This window comes from Suncus etruscus, chromosome 17 (assembly GCF_024139225.1).
Source record: "Suncus etruscus isolate mSunEtr1 chromosome 17, mSunEtr1.pri.cur, whole genome shotgun sequence".
Classification (NCBI taxonomy): domain Eukaryota; kingdom Metazoa; phylum Chordata; class Mammalia; order Eulipotyphla; family Soricidae; genus Suncus; species Suncus etruscus.
The window spans coordinates 66,376,708-66,398,805 of NC_064864.1; the positions used below are offsets into that span (position 1 = coordinate 66,376,708).

At 42.8% G+C, this 22,098-nt stretch overlaps 1 protein-coding gene across 3 annotated transcripts in view; it reads left to right on the forward strand.

Annotated features, from left to right (window-relative positions):
- Positions 1-22,098, forward strand: part of PLPP4 (phospholipid phosphatase 4) — an 88,298-nt gene that overhangs the window by 38,147 nt on the left and 28,053 nt on the right. Inside the window, exons 4-5 of one of the 3 annotated variants that reach the window (XM_049764516.1) lie at positions 3,427-3,490; positions 5,216-5,340. The exons of 1 other annotated variant lie outside the window; for it this stretch is intronic. In XM_049764516.1, the coding sequence (XP_049620473.1) occupies positions 3,427-3,490; positions 5,216-5,340 (189 nt within the window). The remainder of the gene's footprint in view (positions 1-3,426; positions 3,491-5,215; positions 5,341-22,098) is intronic. One more of the 3 variants, XM_049764517.1, reaches the window with a different exon arrangement.

Below are 22,098 nucleotides of genomic sequence, written 5' to 3' on the forward strand. Positions count from 1 at the left end.
GGGACCAGGCAGCAGTGGGGACACTCTCTTAGGCCTTTGCTATGTCCACTAAATCTCCTTTTGGTGACACTGTTTCAATACTGCAATCCCTGGTCTATATCTCAACACTGACAGAGAAGGCGGAGTGGGTGGAGGCTCTGTTTGCCTACAGAAATCAGAGCCTGCCTGGGAAAAAATGATGAGCTGCTGCCTTTATGCTCATTGTTAAAAATTCATGGCCTTCCAGAAGCTTCACAGAAGGATTTGGGTTCGGGACATAATTACAAAAGGTCAGGACAGGGTCACAGCGATACCACAGCATGGGGAGGGAGTTTGCCTTGCACGGAGCCAAACTGGGTTTAAACCCTGACATCCCATATGGTCTACAAAGCCTGCCAGGAGTAATTTCTGAGCACAGAGCAAGAAGTAATCCCTGATTGCCACCTGGTGTGGCCCCAAAACAAACAAAACAAAACATAAAAGGCCAGGACATAAAACAGGTGAAGGTTTTTCTGGGTCAAGAATTTCAGGCTCTCTGGTATGTGTGTGTGTGGGGTGGAGTAGGTGGTGCTGGTGGTGGTGCCCAAGACCCTTTTAACTTAGGTATCTGTAGTTGACCTGACCCCCAGGGATCCCCTCACCAGCATGTCTGCAGTGGTCCCTTGTGCCTTGAGCTGAGCTGAGATGAATGAGGCTCTTCCCATGGAATCTGGTGAGGTTTACAGTCATGGGAGTAGCACACCCACCAGATCTGGGTAGGAGACTCCTGTTTGGGGAGTTCTGCAGTAAATGATACCCACAATACCAGAAGCACCCAAAAGCTCTCCAGTCTCTCAGAAGTGGTTGTGACTTTAGGTCAAACCCTGACCATCATTCTCAAATTCCTTGCCACAAGTGAGCTTGTTTCTGGGGCCCTTCCTCGGGCCCACAAAGCCAGGCCAGGCTGCCAACAGGCCCCAATGAGCTGAGCCCTGGGCTGCTGTTCAGCTAAATCCTGATTGTGGGGCTTGGGAGTGCAGCTTTTCAAGCTTTTTTCAGGCCCAACCTCAGCATTACCCTCGTTCTGAGATCAGTGACAGTCCCAAAGCCTCCTGGGACTTGTGCTATCAGAATGGTCATTGGGTTTAAGAATGTCAAAGCTTTGCTGCAGAGTCCCACTCTTGTCTTTATTTTTTCTCTTTAAAAAATATTGAGAGGGACAAACCCAACAATGCTCAGGGCTTACTCCTTGCTCTGAACTTACAGATTGATTCCTCCTGATTGACAGGATTTAGGGACCTTATGCTGTGCTGGGAATAGAACTGAAGCTGGTCACATGTCAGATAAGCATCTTAACCCTGCATCATATCTCCAGGCCCTTTTCTTTTTTCTTTATTATTATGATTTTTTTTTGTTTGTTTTGAACCACAATGGCAGTGCATAGGGGTTACTTCTGGCTCTGCACTCAGGAATCACTCCTGGCAGGCTCAGGAGACCATATAGGATGCTGGGGATTAAACTCAGGTTGGCCATATGCAAGGCAAATGCCCTCCCCACTGTGTTATTGCTTTGGCCCCTATTATTATGATTTTTGTTTTGGTAGTTCTGGGGATGAAATCTAGCACTCTCCTACCAAGCTCCATCCCCAGATCCCAGATCCCCACTACTTTCTGTGCCCCTCAGACTTTTAGCAAGTGAAGGTGGTAGTTTTCTTATTCCAATGGGTTTTCTAGCCTGATTTCTTGATGCTTTGCAGAGAGGGGAGCTTCGGGGAGCTGCAGGTGCTCCAGTGGCTGCCCCATTAACTAGTGTCATTTGTTTCCTGAGACCTCTATGCTGAGGCCATGCTGGGAGCAAGCTGAGATAGAGCTTGCCAGAAGAGCTGGTAGGGATCAGCCCTTAACCAGCCAGTGCCCAACGGCTCTGGGGTGCACAGCAAGGCTCACCCATAGGGCTTTTTCCTCTTGTCTGCATGGGCCATTTTAGGGGTGCAGCCTTGCTTTGGGAAGATGAATCTGTGCAGGCAGAATACACCTGAGGACCTGGTCCTCCCATGCTTAGCTTCATGGAAACCACCCTGCTGCAATCATACTTGATTGGCAGTGCCAGCCTGTGTACCTGTGCCCACCTCTCCACTCTGGTAGCCCATCCCCTTTTGTGATATACCCAGATGCAGCTGGTTGTCCCCACTCTGCCTGCAGTGTCTTGTTCCCCTTTGACAGAGGTAGTCATGAGAGCTGTCTACGTGAACTCAGTGGCCAGCCACCATGCTTTCTGCAGCACTTTTGTCACTCTTGCTGCCCATGAATCGAACAGCCCCTTACTGAAAATGACCTCCATTTGTGTGGAGCCTCTACTATGTATCAACAGCCTGGTAGCTCATGTGCTCTGTTTTTCCACAAAAGCCATAATAAATTCCACCAGTTCTTCAAGCAATGAATGGCAGGAGCCTTGGTGGCTTTATACGGCCCATAAACCTTCCTGCCTTCTGACTTGTCTTTTCTGCAGTCTTGATAGACACGGAAGTGGGTGGGAGTTTCTGTAGGGGAGATCCCCTAATATATGTCACCAGCACCCTTGGTAAAGTCTGTCCTTTATCCAGAAAGATCCTCCTCTCCTGCTTGGAGAAAGCCGCTCTCTTGAAAGTCCATTCAAAAAACAACAGTGCACTAGAGCTGGAAATATGGACATAGTTAAGGTTCTTGTCTTGCAAGAAGTTGACCCCCATTTCATCTCCAACACTGTTTTAAGTCCCCATATTACTACCATAATAAGGACCACAGAGCACAGAGCCAAGAGTAATCCCTGAGCATAGCCAGTTCTGATTTCAACCCCTCATTCCCAGTATAAATATTGTGTACCCAAAGATCCTGTTGTTTTACATGACTCAAAGCACCCTAATCTGGTGACACTGGGGAATTCTCCACATTCTCACATGGTTTGGCCCTGTGGGAATGGATCCACCAATAGACACTCCCCAAGGGGTTGTTCCCTGCCAGGAGATTCTAGCAGTTTATCTGGTTAGAATTATATCCGAGCAGGAAGCTCTAGAAACTAAGGCAAGTGCCATAACTTGCTGCCAATCAAAGAAGCTTCTTAGGGTTGTTGTATTAAATCTGTTTTCACTGGCCCAGAAAGTAAGAGACAAACTCCTTTGGGATACCAAACATTTCAGCCAAGGAGGAGTGATGGATTTCAATTCATAGGGTCTTGAAGTTTTATGAGCCATTTTCCAAAGTACAGTCCTCATTATATTTGACTCTAACTGCCCTCAGGCCCCTTGCTTTCTGAGGGGGGAGGAGAGAGAGAGAGAGAGAGAGAGAGAGAGAGAGAGAGAGAGAGAGAGAGAGAGAGAGAGGGGGGGGGGAATACAGTGAACCAGCATAACCAAGTGATGGTGATGTTAATGTTGAGTTCACTTGGTGAGCTGGCTGATTATACTTTTGTCTGTTGATTTTTGTCTTGTAGCGGTGTCCTTGGCTCTTGCTTTGAACGGTGTCTGCACAAACACTATTAAATTAATAGTGGGAAGGTAAGTTCTAAGAAGAAACCAGAAGTGATTCCACCTTGAAGGCCCCCTGAGCTCTGGTCTTGGCCACAGGACAGGTGGGAGGCAGGTCTGAGTGCTCCTGGCTCCTTCAGTCACTGCCCCTTGGCCTTTCTTCTGGGCCCTTACTCGCCTTTGTTTTCTAATCTTATATTTACAGAAAGTAGATATGGAGGACAAATGTGTCCCTGAGCATCCTCCTGTGGTCCATAAACCCATTCCTGGTCCAGTCACTATGGCACCTCTCCAACATGCTATTACTCTTTTCACCTCCAACATTTGCTTTCAGAAGAACCATCTTGGTATTGCTCTTTTGAAGACGGGGAATTTGGGTGAGTGGGTGGGCATGTGGGTTTTAGTACTTCACATCTGTATCTTGCCCCTGGGAAGTGATTTCTACTCACCATGTGGCTTGCATCTTGCCCTAGAACTCTGAACGTCAGCTTGTTTCTGTAGAAACAGTGATGTACCCTGAAGGTGATGCCTGACTTTGAACCTAATGAAGGGAGGGCCTTAGACAGGTCAATCTTTCCCGACAATTTCTGCCATGCCAGTGGACACAGACAATGAGAAAGAGTTGACGACATACTCCTGGGAGACCCTCCCATCTCTACTCCTGGTTACACAGCCCTGGCAACATCCTGGCTCTCAGTCCTAGTTCTCTCTGAGGCTCAGGCTCATCTGGGGGATAATCACAGGGGGAGCATTACCAAGAGAGTTGGGAGGACACAGTGCCCACCCCTCTGATTGTTCTTGGTGTTGGTTGTGGATAGGGTTCAGATTCCTGTTGATGAGTTTTGGGTCTGGACCCCAGAGCTAGTAATCTCAAATCCAGGAACAGGGTTCCTAGCTTCTAAAGGTGATTGGCCACTGCTTGTTGAGCTGATATGTGATAAAGAGCCCTCATTCACATGTGAATGAGGCAGAAAAGCACAGCAGAGTGTGTTTGCTTGAGATCCATCCAGGTGCTGGGGCTCCAAACTAGTCTTGGTCACTCTGTTGATTGAATGTGACTATGGGCAGGAATGTTAGCTTTCCTGTTCTTCCTTGTCATACTTGTGAAAGGAGGAAATTTCCTGGCTAGCTTCAGGGCTGCCATAAACATTGTAGGAGTGCTTGGTGCTCAAGTGGATCCCCAGGAAAGGTTCCCTGGGTCTGTGATAGGAGGTGGGACTTCAAGGTCACTTCCCTAAGTTGGTCTCTACCTACCCCAACCCAGGACCAGAGAAGTTCACTGGCATCACAGGCTCTGTGTGGGGTCCAGAAATGCCTAGTCCCCTCTGTGAACTCAAGACTTACTCCTTCACAGGGGGCTCAGCCTCCAAAATCAAGATAAGGGGCAAAATAGGTGAATACTACTAGTTGGAAGTAGGCCCTGAATTGGTGCTATCAGAGATGGAAGCAGGAACAATCATGTACTCTAGGAGCCATATTAGTTCTCACCCTCAGTGCTTGGGTGGAAACTGAGGCTGGGGAGCAGCCACAGAATCTCAGCAAGGTCATCACACAAGGTCATTATATTTGTGAGCAGCCATGCAGGAATCCCAGCTCAGTTCTTTTATGACCTAGAGCCCAAGCTTTTACCGTAATCTCCTGTGTTGATGGCCCAAGACACTGAGGGCAACGGGGAGTGGACGTGGTTGGGGGCAGCGTGGGGCTTATCTGTGATGCAGCCACTCACAGTGAAAATGTCCATGGTGTCTTTTGTAGACCTCGCCCCGATTTCTTTTACCGCTGCTTTCCAGATGGAGTGATGAACTCAGAAATGCACTGCACAGGGGACCCCGACCTGGTGTCCGAGGGCCGCAAAAGCTTCCCCAGCATCCACTCTTCCTGTAAGTTTGGGGTCTATCAGCCTGCTTTCCTGCCCCCCCTTTTATGGGCACCTTTGTGGGGGTTGTGGGGAGAAGTGAGATGTGCTGGTGCAGGAGGGCTGAAGTGTGGGAGTCCTGGCTAAGACCAGCACAGTCTACTGGAAATTTTCAGCCAGCAGAACAAGCTCTGCATACAGACTCACTCTGTGTATTGTTTTCCTGCAAAGAAGGAAACACGGGACATATGCTTTGGCAATAATATTGGGGAGTTTACTATATATCCTAGGGCTTCTCAGCTGAGAGTTTCCTCTGGGTTAAGTCTTCAGTAGTGCCAGTGTATCTTAAAGTTTGCATGTGTGTGTCGCAGATACAGCATATGTGTCTCTGCATGGACTACAGTCTAAGTCCAGCACTCAGCATGGAATCAGCCTTAAAACATAATGAATCAAGTTGGAAAGGTAGTAAGGGACTAATGAACATGGTTTTTTGCATACAGGGTCCAGACTTGACCCCTGGCATCTGGCACCACCCTAAATACTGCTGGTCCCTCCCAGTACAACTGGCCCAAACAGTGCCACATTTCCCGACCCTAATATTGAACAGTGCTTGGCCAAGAATCACTGGGAGCCATCTTCAGTACCCTATGAGGGCTCCATCTCCACCCAATAATAAAATCTTATAGAACATGGTGCAGTGGGAAGGGCACAAATTGGAGGGTGATAGATCCAGCCTCTGCCTGGTGGGGACACTGTGATGTCCCCTTATCCTCCATCCTACAGTGCATACAGATGGGTGATGCCCTGGGTTGATGAGTGGGGTGAGGACCATTGATGTAGTCTACTGGTTCGCCCTGCCAGAGCCATTGGATGCCTCTCAATCTGTGTGAAGTCCAGAGTATGATCTGACTGTATTGCTCCCTTTAGTTGATTACTGTGTCCTCAATTTTGCCATTGGTCCTTACAAACAGAGACAAGGCAGAGGTGAATAAGACACAGTTCATGTCCTGGGTGTCCAGCAGTGGGGAATATGGGGGAGAGACTGTTTGTGTGAGCTAGTGAGTAGGGGTTAAGAATAGAGATATGCTGAATAACTAGGGCACCTAGGGAAAGAGAAGGGACCTCTCTTACAAGTATGAGCCCTGATTTCTCCAGGTCTGGTCATTATTAACATTTACTTTGGAAAGCCTGTTCTATTCCTCCCCCTCTTCAGGTTTGATAACTCTTCTATCATGGGTGGGAAACAAATGTCCTTTTCTGAAGAGCAGTTATTAGACATTTGTGTATATGTGTATGTGAGGGGTAGGTTTCTTGCTAACAGTAACAGGGACAAGATTCCTTCCATGAATCTCCTCACAAGAGCCTTGCCTGGTGGAGTTGTGCCCTCCCCATGCCCAGGGACAGTGATGCTGAGCTCAGATGGCCTCATAACTTGTCTCAGTGAGGCCACTGGGCTGATCTTTACACCAGCTCTTGGGCCTTTTTGGGATGAAATATAGGGATGTGTTTGCAAAGTACATTGAAAAAATAATTTCTCTAGTTATCTCTCTGGTTTCTTGGACATGGTAGTGGGTGGAATAGTGGACACCCAAAAGATGGTGCTACTCTTAGCCTGGGGAAGGCTTGATCATGCCTGAGTTTGGCAAAAGGGTCTTTTCAGATTAAGTTCACTTAAGATCTTGCTCTATTTGCTTGAGCCTAAATCCAGTGACAGAGATGCCTCTCAGAGGAGTATTTAAGACATAGAGGCAAGAAATAAGGGTCAGGGAGCCCAAGCCAAGGAGCATCTGGAGCCCCCAAATCCAGAATGTCTCCCTAACAGCCTTCAGGACAGTGACTTGTATACACCTTGGCTTGAAATTGGCCTTCTGAGTTCCAATAAGAGACTCATTGGTTGTTGCTCTGGGTTTGTGGTCCCAGACCACAAATATAGTACTTTAGACCAAACACTCCCCAGTTAGGGTAAAGACTCTGGCTTTCAGGTTCCAGGAAGACTGAAAGGAAACATCTGACTAGGCAGAAGCCTTGTATAGAGCTCATATGAGTTAATGAGGAGGCATGGTTTTACAGAAGGTTCTAGGCTGCAGTCATTCCCGATACTTACAATAGAATTTCCACTGGAAATTCTCTTCTCTTCCAGTGTTTCCTTCCTCCTGGAGTTTTGCTTTGAGTGAGCATCTGGAAGAAGCCACTGGTATAGACTAGAGAAATTGCTGCCATGTTAAATTGAGTTACTCCCCTTGTGAAAGACCCCAGGTGGGCGCTATGTCCAGGTGCTGGAACTGGGGCCCACTAAGGTCTGTTCTCTGGCTGTATCTTTAATGGGTGCCTGATTTCTTTGTAGGTTTAAAAAAAGTCTTTGTTGTTTGTTTTAAGTCCATGATCTATTCTTCAAAGACTTGGAGCTGAGCTCAGAGGGGCTTCAAAAATAAAAGACAGTGGCAAGTTATTGCCCGTCTAAAATTTTTTCTGACTCTTGAATGTTGACAGGGGCTGCAGCCCAACTGGGCTGTTCTGTGGCACTTGAATTTCAGAAGGTAATGACTCCCCTGGGAAGCATTCAGTGCTGGGGACCATTGAGAGAAATAGCTGGGCCTTATGAAAGCGTTGATCACAGCTGCCTGCTCTCCTTTTCCCACACTTGCCAGCTGTCTGTCACTGCCTTGTCAAATATGTGCTGTTGTCAATCATGCTAGAGTTTTTTTTTTTGACAAAAGCAATTATGACCGTTTACTCCCAGCTCTCCTTGTAATGTTCTAGTTGTTCTTCTCGCCATCTCTGTTGCTGAAGGAGAGTCACTTAATCTACCACCTGCTCCCCTCTCTCATGAAAAGGCAGGGATTACATCTTGCAGGACCTTCATGCCTGATGGCCAGGTTTTTTATTCTAGTGCAGAGGAAGCTATCTGGACCTCATAGGAGGTGCTGGAAAGTGGATCTCGGTAGATCCTTGTATGGAGAGATCCACTTTTTTCTCCTTCAGTAAACTTAGCTTTGTGAGCTACCCAGGGGAAAGAGAGTGAAGACAGGTGCTCCTGATCAGAGCTGTGCTAAAATGCACTCTCTAGGCTCAGGGAATATGGGGATTACCTCAACTGTTTCCCAGTATTGGTGGCCAGGAGGTCAGTAATGTCCAGTATCTTCTTGAATGACTCGGTTGTCTTTAAAACCAAGAACCATCATTGATTTCTTTGGAAGCAGATGTCTCATTTGCAGTCTCCCATTCACAGCCACAGGATAGGTAGTATTATCCTCCAGAGCTGGTGCTGGAAACCATCCACTGATGGACTGACCTTGCAACTGCTAACAGGGCTTGCTCTCAACCAGCCCAGATATTCCACTCTCAAAGAGCAAGTGGGTTCTTTCAGAGTTCCACGAAGCTTGGATTTAATGTGGTGAAAGAGCATCACTTGATTGAGTGATGAAAGCAGAGCTAGTCTGAAAAGGAAGCCATTTTTTCCCGTCACATAATCTCAACCTTTAATTGGGTATTGATCTGTCTAGAAAGAGGATGGAATTCAAAGAGGACAAGAGATCAGATCGTTACTGCCAAGGCAAACTATGAACAAACATCTTTCCTCTTTAATTGCGAAGCATGAATAAAGGTGTTTTGCTCTCTAGGGGGCTAGCAAAACAAAACAAAAAACACGTGGGTCACAGCCTGGTTTTGTAATTCAATTTTTGGAATCCAGAAATGGATTGTCATTTACATAGACATGTGCTTCTTTATAATGGCAGAGTGGGCTTTACCTTCCCAAAACTCTTTCACAACAATTTATGATTTCAAGAGGCACATGGCTAATAAAGCTGTGGACTATGCTACAAATAAATGATTATTAAAAGGTATAACTCTAGGGGCTGTAGGAAGGGAGAGATGGATGGTCAGAGTATGAAGGATATTTAAGGCAGTGGAACTTTCTACATGATGCAATAATTATAGACACGTGTCATTATAGATTTGCCCAAACCTATAGAATGTTCACTACCAAGAATAATCTGTGATGCAAACTATGGGATTCAGGGGATTATGGTGTGTCAGTGGAGTTTTACCAATTATAACAATGAGGAGAAAATAGTTCTTATTTGGAAAACTTTAGTAATGGTTCTTCAGACCTTTGACCTATTGGATGAGGCCCACCTACTTGATGGGGAGCAAGAGCCTTCACTTAAAAATCTACTTATGGGATGGGGCCGGGCGGTGGCGCAAGAGGTAAGGTGCCTGCCTTACCTGCGCTAGCCTTGAACGGACCGCGGTTCGATCCCCGGCGTCCCATATGGTCCCCCAAGCCAGGAGCAACTTCTGAGCTCATAGCCAGGAGTAACCCCTGAGCGTTACCAGGTGTGGCCCCCCCCAAAAAAAAATCTACTTATGTTGAATATCAGGAAAAGGACATTTAACTTATGCTTTCAGCAACAGAAAAATATCATCACAGTGACATCGATCAATTCCACCAAATATTGGGGAATTCTGGTCCAGTCAAGTTCATGTATCCCACGGTTGTTTCTTTTTTTTTTTTTTTTAAGAATTTTTAAGCCATCACACAGTTGTATTTTAAGACTTTTAAAAAAATTTGAAATACCATTATCATGCTTCAATGAGTCCAGTGTCTTAGTTGCACAGGTATCAGCCCTGAGTTGATTGCTGGTTGGCCTTGGTGCTCCTAGGAGATCACATAGTTCTTGAACAGCCTTTGTGTTTCTACACTAAAGCATCTTCACAGATAGACTACGGATTTGGAAGTTTGCTTTTGCTCAATGAATCCAAATGAATTTTAACTCTGAATCAGGAAATCACAGGATATCTTGAATCTAACCAGCCAGGTTTAAGTTCATGAGCATGAATATTAAATATCACCAACTAGCTGACACTTGGTCAGACAAGCATAAAGAAAGAGGACAACAGAGCAGAGAAAGTTGCAGAATGTGTTTGTTTTGTATTGCTTAGCTCAGGGAAATTGCCTATAAGCCCTTCTGTTGATAGAAATAAAATAAAATGCTACCTTCTTTTAAGTTGTTATTCAAAGGTATAGACCTAAGGTCATTACCTAAACCAAGGGAAATTACTGGCCATTTGACTTTGTGTGACTTCCCTCACAAGAGGAACATTCCAGTATCATTGTCAGGCCAGGGATAACAATTTGTCTTGCTTCAAAGTTAGCAAGAAGCCGTGAAAGAGAAGTTTCTTTCTTGACTTTGCATGATCTTGGCTGTCAAACTTCTGAGGCATAAGCAGAGATTCTGGGAGCAGATGCACTGAATTTTTACATCTTTCCCACCAATTGAAAACTTGGGAACTCTGTAAAAGCAGGCTCTGGGGACATCTGAGCCCTGAAGAAATAAATGCTTTAGTAAATTCAGGTCTCTTTCTAGGATTGTATTTGTTCATTTTCTCTTATCACTCACTTTTATTTTTGAATAAGTTTTAATTGAATAGCCGAGAGATACACAGTTATAAAAGTTGTTCATGATTGAGTTTCAGTCATACAATGTTCCCACACTCATCCCTTCACCAATGCATGTTTCCTGCCACCTATATCCCCAGTCCTCCTTCCCATTCATATCTTTATGCCTGCCTCAATGGTAGACATTGTCCTTCTCTATCTCTTATCCTTTTTTTCTTTTAGACATTGTTGTTTTCAGTATTGTCACTGAATGGGTATCATGCATATCACTTTATCTCCTTTCAGTACCCAGTTCTTGACCAGAGTACTCATTTCCAACTCACTGTCATAATGCTCCCTGCTCTGCCCTCACTGCTCTTCCCCATACTTTGTGGCAAGTTTTCTACCATAGACAAGTATTTTTATTATGATTTTTTAAAATAAAATAAAACATACTTTTATTTTTATTAGAATTTTCCTCTCACCCAGGAATTTTTTAAATTGAAGTAATATCACTGCACTATAATTATATATGTGAATATATTATTATTTCAAGGCTGGAAAAATAGTACAGGGTTTAAATCACTAGCTTTGCATGTGGCTCAACTTGATTCCACCCTTGGCATTGACATGCTTCCCTGAGCATCACCATAAATGATCTCTGAGCACAGCACCAAGGAACCTTAATCTTCACCAGGTGTGGCCCCCAAACAAAAACCTAAACAATTGTGTAAGTTTCAGGTATGCAGCATTAAAGCCCAGCAAGTGTCTCTACTAGATTAGGTTCCCCACTGAAAGTCCAGTTCTGTTCTTCACCCTACTATATTACCTGTTTAGTCCCATTTTCTCTCCTTTCTTCTTTCCCTTCTGGTAACCACTGGAGGCTACCAGGTTGATTTCATAATCTAAAAATGTTTCTTTTCATCTTTCTTAGTTACTTATTGGCCTTTATTTCTATATACCACATCTGGGTGAACCCATACTATTAATTTTTGTCCATCTGGTTCTTTCACTAAGTGCAATGTCCCTTAAGGCCATGAGAGTTTTGTCTTTTATATGGTTCCGTAATAGCTTTTAAATGACTAATTGTCTCACTACATGGCACTGTCTTTGCGGCATCATCTGTCAGTGGGTACTTGACTTTTTTTAGATCTTGACTTTGGTGCTCGAGCATTAAGTGCAGGGATTAAATCACTTGCTTTGCTTGTGCAGGACCCAACTTTTATCCCTGGCACCATATAGGCTCCTCTGAGCACCTGCGGGAGTGGTTCCTGAACACAGAGTTAAGAATAAGTCCTGATTACAGTTGGATGTTCCCCCTCAATAATTTTTTTTTAATTTTGATTTTTTGTCAGTAGTGCTGCAATAGCAAAGAGACACAGATAGCCCCTTAGATAAGTGTCTGTGTGTATTTGTAAAACTGTCTGTGAAATGGGGTGATAATCTTAAGAATACAAATGTTCTCGTTCTTCCAGGAGCCCATGTCACCTGCTGTGCTTAAGATCATATGTCAAAGATCAGGCATGGTCACTTGGGCAGTTTTGCCCTCCAGGAAATATCTAGCACCATCTGGAGACATTTTGGATGTCACAAATTGGAGGGACTATTGATGTCTAGTGGTCAGAGACAACGGGTGTGGGCTGACATCCTGCCTTTCCCAGCACAGTTGCCATTGCAGAGATTAGTCACCCACCCATGCCAATAACATTCAGACAAAACAGCTTCTTCTCTGCACATCTTACCACATCTGCAGTTTGGCAGATGTGGGAGACAATTTTCAAGGCTCACTGGAATCCACCCACTCTTCAAGTTTCTGGACTTAGGAAATAGAATATTTTTGGAACTGGGTCCTGTTTAATTAATTCCAAATATTCTCCCTCCCAGTCTTGACTTACTACTTTTTGAATTTTCATGAAGAAAAGATTAGGGCCAGATTAAAGGTTGTAATTAAAATCTACTGTTTTTTCTTTCATTTGGAGTTTTTTTTCTATTATAAAAGGTTTTAGACCTATAAAGCATAAATCTAAGAATCTTCTTGTTCCAGGTGGAATTATTTTGCTCATGATTTCCAACCACCAGACAAAAATGATGAGCTTTAAAAATTATTTTCACATTTTAAGAAAAAAATTATTTTAAAAATCATTTAAAAATTTGTCAGACATGTGTGGTTGCCATTTAATTCTGACAAGTGGATACAACATGTAACTCCTATAATTACCCTTCCCCTCAAATGGTGAATTCTGTCTATAGTTCAGAAGTCTCTCCATAGTTCCAGAAATCTCTCCATTATCTCAGAAGACTCCTTCACATCTGTCTTAGGACATTTTTCATCTTTTCTGTGTTGTCACTGTGGAGGCATTTTTTTTTAAAGCTGTTTCCTATTAGACTTCATGTCAATGGGATGATTGGCGGTTTCTCTGTGATCCTGGAAGTGTTTGCTCAGTACCTTGAATTTCTTCACATCTTTTTAAGCCTCTGGAATTTTATTATCTTGTTCATCCTACACATTGTTGCTTCTTTTGATAAACCTTCACATGTTCCCAGTACCTTTATTTGCTAACAGAGCTGTCTTAATCATTCGCCTGCTCTTTCAGCAGTCATGTTATCTGTTCCACTTGTCTATGATGGACTCTGCTGAGTAAAAACCAAAAAGGATAATTTTTTAATGGTAGAAGAAACGGCTGAATGTTGTTCCAGAAAGTGGTTCCCAGTTTCCTGTCACTCTGAAAAGCTGAACATTCCAGTCACTGTATTTTACCCACTGGACATTACCAGACTTTTTCTTGTGTGTTTGTTTTTGGACCATACCCAGTGGTACTCATAACTTACTCTTGGCAGTCTCAAGGGAACATATGGGATGCTGGGGATCAAACCTGGATTGGCTGTGTACAAGGCAAATGCCCTTCCTTCCTGCTGTGCTATCGCTCTGCCCCAGGGCATTATGAGAGTTTTGAAATCATTTGTGTGTGGGCTGTGTGTGCGTGTTTTGTGATATTATTGTAGCTTTAATTTGGCTATTGTTCATGACTCAACATTTTGTACATTTTCTTTGGTATACAGTCTATTTAGAAAGCTTCCTTGGGGACAGTATTGAGGTCCTTTGCACCCAATTTCTTTCTTTCTTTTTTTTTATGATAAACTAATGCTGTACCCCTATTTGCTTTGCAAGCCTTTTTTCCCAAAGAACCGGTCTTTTTAATATTTTTTTGCTATTTGCAGTTTGCCTAGTCATTTTCTAAATGGTGTCTTTGATGAGTGGTAGTTTTAAATTTTGATTAAACCTAATTCGTCACTCTTTTCTTTCATGGTTACTGCTTTCTGTGTCCTATTTAAGCAGTCATTTTCCATCCGTTCTCCACTTGCTAAATCATCTTTTTTTTCACCAAAACATTCTGGTTTGGGCTTTGTATTTGGGCCTTTTTCAAGTTGACTGACACTTAGAGAGCAAAGTGGAGTCAGAAATTTAACTTTTTTTCCTTTAGATTTCCATTTTGTCGGTCTCATTTATTGCAAAGACTTTCTCTAACTAGCAAAGAGCTTGGTTGCCTTGGCAAAAATCAACAGAGTTGTAACATGGATTTGTTTCTTTACAGTACTGTTCCTTCTTCCAGGTATCTATCTTGATGGCTTTACCATATCCTAGTGATTGCTGGGTTGATGGTATATCATTCATTCAGGTTGTTGGAAATCTTCCTCTTGGTTCTCTTTTTCTCAAGGGTGCTTTGTCAACATTTGGGCATGTGACAGTTTCTCTCTGAAAGATACTTTATGCCTTAGTAGCTGGCTATTAAAAGGGGAGTCACAGGGCCCGGAGAGATAGCACAGCGGTGTTTGCCTTGCAAGCAGCCGATCCAGGACCAAAGGTGGTTGGTTTGAATCCTGGTGTCCCATATGGTCCCCCGTGCCTGCCAGGAGCTATTTCTGAGCAGACAGCCAGGAGTAACCCCTGAGCAAAGCCGGGTGTGGCCCAAAAACCAAAAAAAAAAAAAAAGGGGGAGTCACAGAGGTCATCTTGGAGGCATAGACAATGACAACCTCAGGAGTTTCAGGAGGACCTAGAAGGGACCCCATGATCTACTAGGATGCTATACATTTAAGTTTTGGACATTATGGTTCTTGGTTTTGCTGTGAATGTAACTGTTATCTCATGATTGTTCCACATGACCCTAAAGGTGTCATACATATGCTGATTATAACATTCTACCCATGTCAGGCAAGTTAGGAGGGTTTGAAATCATTAATCTTTTTTATCCCTTCATATCTTCATGTTTAGTTATTTTCTGTGAATTGAGTTTGATGATCTTTAATTGGGATTATTGGGTTGTTTGTTTCCCCTTTTGCTTTTTAATCAATGTGTCTTGGAACTTCATTTGGGGCACTTGCACTTTCATGGTAAAGATTTGAAATGACTCTTTCTTATATGTATTATGCTCCTGTTTTTCTTTCTCTGATCATATATAATCCTTCTACAAGGACCCCCCCCATGAACCATAGTTATAACAGGGCCTTGTTCTTAGCCATTGGTGAAGAGATGGTTTTAAATTGTGAAGGGGTTGCTGCATGGAAAGCTATTTTGTATAGGCCTCTTTCATCACTATTTTGAGTTTGTGTCTTTTAAACAGTCTTTCCAATCTAAGCCCATCTATTATTCACCAAGCTCAGTGTGTTTAAAATAGAAATTCAAATTACTACATGTCTCCTATAATGGATATCTTTGGGGCTATGGATGGATGGAAAGAGAGAAAGAGTAAGAGAGAGATGCCAAGCAGTGCTCTACACATTCAGAGAGGCTTCTCTAGTGAGTAATAATACAAATGATCCCTGATAGTTGAGTATGGAGATGTCAAAGTGACACTGTCCCTCCATTCCAATGAGTAGAAAATGTTTAAGTCCTGAGGAGGATGCCATAAAATCTTTCCTTTGGGGTTCAGCATCTCTAAGGCCCTTCTTTGCATTTATCAGATTCAGGTAGACCATGTACATTCTTAGAAACCATGATTTTTATGTTTCACCTTTGAGAGCACTCATATGAGAGCACTCAGCTATGCCTATGGAACCTGGAACCTGATGCCAATCTTTTCTTCCCAGTTTGTCTCCTTCTTGGTGGCTTTGCCTCCTCTGCCTCTCTGCCAGCATCTAATTGGGCAGAGCAAAGTCATGTGAAAGTTACCTGGAGCCAATTTAATTAGTAGGCTGCTGTCTGCCAAAGGAAAATGAAGTGGATCGTTTGCCAGCCAACTTGGTGCTGTCTTCAAATGACTCAACCCAAAGGTGGATTTTCCTTCCTTCAGCCTCCGGAACCTGCTAATTAATGCTAACTAGTACCTTCTTTCTATGCCAGCTGTGGACTTAACCCTGGGGTTACAGACATAGGAAATGCTGTAAACAGCATTTGAAGATACTTCTAAGGGTAAAATTCTAGAATAAAGATTTCAACTCACTCTATAGCTTCAAACTTTAGACAAGGCATTCCCGATCCTTAAAGAGTGCCCTTCTAGGAGGATGGGTTAGCTCACACCAGTGACCCCAACATCCAAAGAGTCACTCAGTGTCTGTCAAGTCCTGCCATTTCAGGCTGCCCCCACATTCCAGCCACTTTGTCCCTATAACAGTCATGGAAACTGCTTTCTTGATCAAATGTATGAAGTGGGTCAGGAATTCTGTTCCTGCCATTTAAGGACCTGTCTTGAAGATGGAAACATATCCCAAAAAATGGGAGATAACATTCATCATACGTGGTGTTCATCCCCACATTAAAGAACTTGCCAAACCCAACCGCAAAATGTATAGAAGAGCTGAATAGGTACTTTATAGAAGATATACAGATGGGCAGAAGGTTCCTGAAAAACTGTTCAGTATCATTGATACAAATCAAAATTATGGTGAGCAATCAGCTCATGCCAGGGAGAATGGCTGGCTTTAGAAAAGGCCAGGAACAATCAGTGAGAGCAGGGAGGTGGGGAAAAGGAACCACCTCTCAATGTTGATACAACTGTAAACTGGTTCAGCCACTGTGGAACACAGTATGGGGACATTTAACAAAATTAAAAATATTACTAGCATCAAATCCAGAAATTCTATTACTTTCTATTTATCCCAAGGACACAAGAGTCACTAGTCGAGAAACATAGCTTCTTTGCAGCTATATTTACAATAACCAAAATCTGGAAACAGCCCAAGTGGCCCAGAACAGATAAGTGGATGAGAAGATATGGTTTGTGTATATTAAATTACTGCCCAGCCATAAGAAAAAAAGTCTTGTTTTTGCAATAACATGGACAGAATTACTAGAAAATCATGTTAAATTGGTAAGTCAGAAGGAAAAAGACAAATACCAGATGAGCTCTATTGTATGTGAGACCCAAAATAACAAATCCTAGGAAAAAGACAGAACCAAACAAAATACAACTCTTAGGATTAGAAGGGGGCAGGGGATTTCACCAGAGGAAAGAGGCCCATAGGGAAGAGAAGCTGATATACAGGCAGTGTGCATGGTGTGGGACATGTATTTTAAAGAGATATAAAATGATACCCCGAGAGTAATATTGTAAATGAATGTCACCTCAAATTAAAAACAATCGTAGAAAAAGTAGAAAACCTGAATCAGAAAAAAAATTAACTTTTATCCATACATTACACTTGGAGTAAAGAAAATCATTTGAAATGAATCACAAAATGAAAATAAATCTATAAATTAAAAAAATTGCTCAGATGGCTAGTTTTGGTAATTTGACATAGTTAAAGGTTTTTAGAGGCAAAAACAAAGCACCAATAATTTAAAAATTGATAAATTGAACTACATATAATTGATAGTTTTGCCTCTCCAAGGATATCATTATTAAATTTAAAAGGCAAATCACAGACTATTATATTTATAAATTATTTATCTTGCAAAGGACTTGTACACACATGGCTAGACTTTGTAAAGAGCTTCCATAAATTAGCAAACAAAAGACATTTCCGCCAAAGTTGGCAAAATCCAAAACAGTCTTAACACTAAAGAAAATGCACAAATATGCAGTAAGATCAGGAAAAGGTGCTCAGTAGAGAAATACCAACTAACGCACAATGAAAGACACTTTCCAACACTTGGCTCATGGGAAAGGAGAAAACTGGCACTCAAAGCTGAACGATGTGGGTCCAGATGGAGTGCTTTGCTCTTGTAGTGGAAGTATACATTGGTTGGGCCGTTTTGCAGATTGTTAGATGATGTCTTATAAAAGTCAACCATGAATTTATCATATGACTTAGCAGATTCATTCCAAGGTGTTTACCAAGAAAATAGAAAAACACATGACCAGAGAAGGCCATGTACAATATATTAGTAGCAATTTTCTTTTTGTTTTGTTTTGATTTCTATTGGGGCCACACCCAGCCATAGCCATGCTGAAGGGTTACTCCTGGCTCTTTGCTCAGGAATCACTCCTGACAGGCTCAGGAGACCACATGGAATACCAGGGATGGAACATGGATTGGCTATGTGAAGGCAAAGGCACTCCTTACTGTGCTGTTGCTCTGGCCCACAGTTTTTTTTTAAATAGGCTCATATGTTATCACTAAATTACTAACAATTAACATAAAAATTAAATTACTAACAACAGGAAAATACATATATATTTATATAATATTATTAACAAACATCAAAAACATGATATTGAAACTAGGAAAGCAGACACATACAAATACCTTAATGGAATTCTGTTTATCTGAAGTCCTAGAGTAATTAAAATTATCTTTGGAGCAGAATCTGTGATTGTTCTGAGTAAAAAGGGTAAGTCCAAGGTCTGGGGTAGAAAGGACTATGAAACCTGCTATGTGATTGTGTTTTTCAGGACTTATGGTGCAGGTACATGCAGTTCATTGTATATCAATTTCATCTCAAAAAAAAAAAAAAGCTAGACTGAGAGCAACATTTCTACATACTGAAGATATACTATGTAGTGAGTCCCAAGGATATTTTCAAACAGCTTGGTGATCGATGGAAGCATTCAGGTGGCATTTAGTTTCACCCACCAAACAAGCAGGTTGCAAGTTGTGACACATTTCAGTGGTATTTGAACTGATATTGAAAACCATGGTGTGAACTGAGTTTGTTTCCCTCTGAGACAATTTACTCATGCTACAGCTAGATAGATGTGTCCTCTGTCCACTCGCTCATCTCTTGGTCTTTCTCATAATAGCCAGTGGATTCCTGCTGCTGTTCTCTTTAAAAATCTTAGGATACAAGTCAGACTCTTAGAATAAAGCCTAAGTGGCTTCCAGGTCCCACAAAGCATCAGAGAAATCCAGCTTTGAGCCTCATTCCTAATGGTTCCAGGATTGGGCCAAGCCCCTCCCCCCATAAAAGATCTACTTGAATATATCTCTTGTGCACTTTGACCTGTCTCCCTGCTTCTCATTTTTCAGACCTCTCTAAAAGAGTACTGTTGCCCTTAACCAGTACGGCAATCACTGTCTCTTCTAAAAGTCCATTTCTTCCTTTCCTAATGCTTTTCAGGATAAAATTATTTCTACCACTAAATTCCACAAAGCTGAGAGCTAAGTCTGTTTCATGGGCCCCTGAGTGTGAAACAGGAACTGAATGAGTATTTGTTGAGTGAAGGGTTCAATGATAAAGCACATGATGACAGTGTGTGTGTGTGTGTGTGTGTGTGTGTGTGTGTGTGTGTGTGTGTGTGTGTGTGTTGTGATATCGCCACATTTTTTCTAAATCTTGGCAGGCTAGGTTCTTTCTTAGTCATTAACAAATCCTTCTATGATGGTAGGGCAAAAAGCCATCTTTCTCTAAATTTGGATATTTGACTGCCTGCACTGAGCTGGCTTTTCACTGAATTACAGCCTCTTTAACTAATGGTTTAAACACTGAAGTGGAAATCAGGGCACTGTGTCCTCTTCCTCCTCTGGATGGGAAGAGAGAGTCTAATGTGGTTGCAGGATTTTGACATTTTCCCCATCCTCATTCTGTCAGTGTTGGCCATGGATGAGTACATTTCCTGTGTTCTGCATGCATACACTTCTTTGCTCATGCCCAGGAAAACTGCCCGGCTGGTAGACCAGATGGACACTTTTTCTCATTCTCCGCTGCCCCTTCCCTCTTCCTTCTTCCTTCTGACCCCAACTCCTTTGGTAAATAAATGACTTAATCTAGGATCTACTTTGGCCTCCTTCAGAACTCGGCCAACTTTTTATGCTCGGAGACTCATTTCTCTAAAACATCATCTCAGCTCGGCTGATTTCCAAATCTCAAGTTTCAGACTGACAAGCATTGAGCAGGCTGATTTGATGCAGGACAAAGTCTGAGAGTTGAGGGGAGTGGGGTCTCTGCCATTCAAATTCTCCTCTCCTGAGCATGGATGTGGTGTAGACACAGCTCTGCTGCTTTAGAAGGAGGTATAGACAGGGGCTCTGTGTAGAGACAATGTTACCTGATTTTCTGCAGTTGAGGGATGGTGGCAGAAAGTTAAAAGTTGTGTGCCAAATTAATATGCATCATTATATATTCACCTCTAATTATTCTGTATAATAATTAGATGAGTGCTTTTGAAATGACTTAAACATGTATTCCTGCTTTGGGGGGGGGGGCTCTCATCTTGGTACAGTTGTTACTGTGGGTTTACCTGCTTGTGCTGTTTAATAAAGGAAGCTGTGTCCTGTAAAAGGAGTAGGTTCCATGAAGTTAGGGTCCCCTGAATGTGTTGTCTTAGAATTGCAGGCCCACTATTAAGACAGCATATCACTGGAAAGGGCAGGTATAGGTAGGCAAAGAAAATTGCTTCAGAAGAGATGGGTGGGTCTGAATATGAGAGATGGTTGAGTGTCATGAAGGAATCCACGAGAATTCTTAAAGATCCCTGTGAAAAAGTCCCCTCTGGTGCTTTAAGTGGGCAAAGTGTGATATTCCAGTGCAGCACACTTTTATCCTCAAAATCGTTTTTAAAAATCAGTTATTGAGACTAGAGCAACACTGTAGAAGGTTTAACTTGCATGATGCCAACCTGACTTTGACCCTAAGTATCCCATATGGTCCCACAGGCCCTTCGAGGAGTGGTATCTAAGCGCAGAGCCAGGAGTAACCCTGAGCATCACTGGATGTAGTCTAAAACCCAAAATAACTCAGTAACTTAAATAAATAAATAAATAAACAAACAAATAAATAAAACTGAGGTATTTTCCTGTATTTAAGTGTCTGGTGCCTTTCCTATTGTCCATGCTTTTTTGGTTGTTTTTTGTTTTGTTTTGTTTTGTTTTTGAGCCACATCTGGTGACGCTTAGGAGTTACTCATGGCTCTTCGCTCAGAAATTGCTCCTGGCTTGGGGGACCATATGGGACAACAGAAATTGAACCCTGGTCCATCTGGGGTCAGCTGCTTGCAAGGCAAACACCCTATTGCTGTGCTATTGCTCTGGCCCCTAGTCCATGATTTTTCAAAGATTTTTAGAAGTAATGTTTGGATCATAAGGAGATGGATTCTTAGTGTCCTTGAGGACTCTAATCAACTTCTCTCTGTCTCTCTCTGTCTTTGTCTCTGTCTCCGTCTCTCTCTCTCTCTCTCTTCACACACACACACACACACACACACACACACACACACACACACACACACACACACACACACACACACACCCCACCACCACCACCACCACCACCACCACCACCACCACCACCACCACCGCCATTACCACCACTATTAAAATTCTCTGGGCATTTATCTTGCATGTGAGCAACCTGGGACAGACCTGGTTTTAATTCACACCATCCCATATGGTTCCCCAAACCTGCCAGGAGCAATTTCTGAGTGCAGAGCCAGGAGTAACCCCTAGTCCCCCCACCAAAAAAAATAATAATTCTCTCTGCCAAAGCATCTGTTTGTGAGTGTGGGTATGTGTACATTTTGGGGGCAAAATGTCACATGCGGGGAATTTCAGTATAAATCGTGAGTTTGCCTTTGGCTCTGGGAGGGACATAGAGCAAATTGTCTCCTTTGAGTGAATTGAAGCAAACACAAGGCCTTGTACTCAAATAACTAAGGCTTCCTAAGTATTCCTTTCTGGATTTGTAATAGACATCTCTGGACATTGTTCTACTTTATCTGTAGGCAAACTCTGCCAGGGCTAGCATACCCAGCATTTCTTTCAGCCCAGTTTCAGGTGAGACCCACGTGTTAACTGTCTTGCTGAAGGCCACAAGTGAATATTCAGAAAAGGAGCCCTTAGATGGTACAGTTAGTGTGAAGCGTTAGAGAAGATTTCTCCAATGGATGATGCATACATGAAAAAAACTGTTTCTTCTTTGAAAGCTGAATAATTGGAGTCTTTTAATTTATGTTCATGCTTGTATTCATAGGGCAGGCTTCATTGCTAATAATTTTCACACAGAAAATAGTTTAGCAGCTTTCTGAGCTT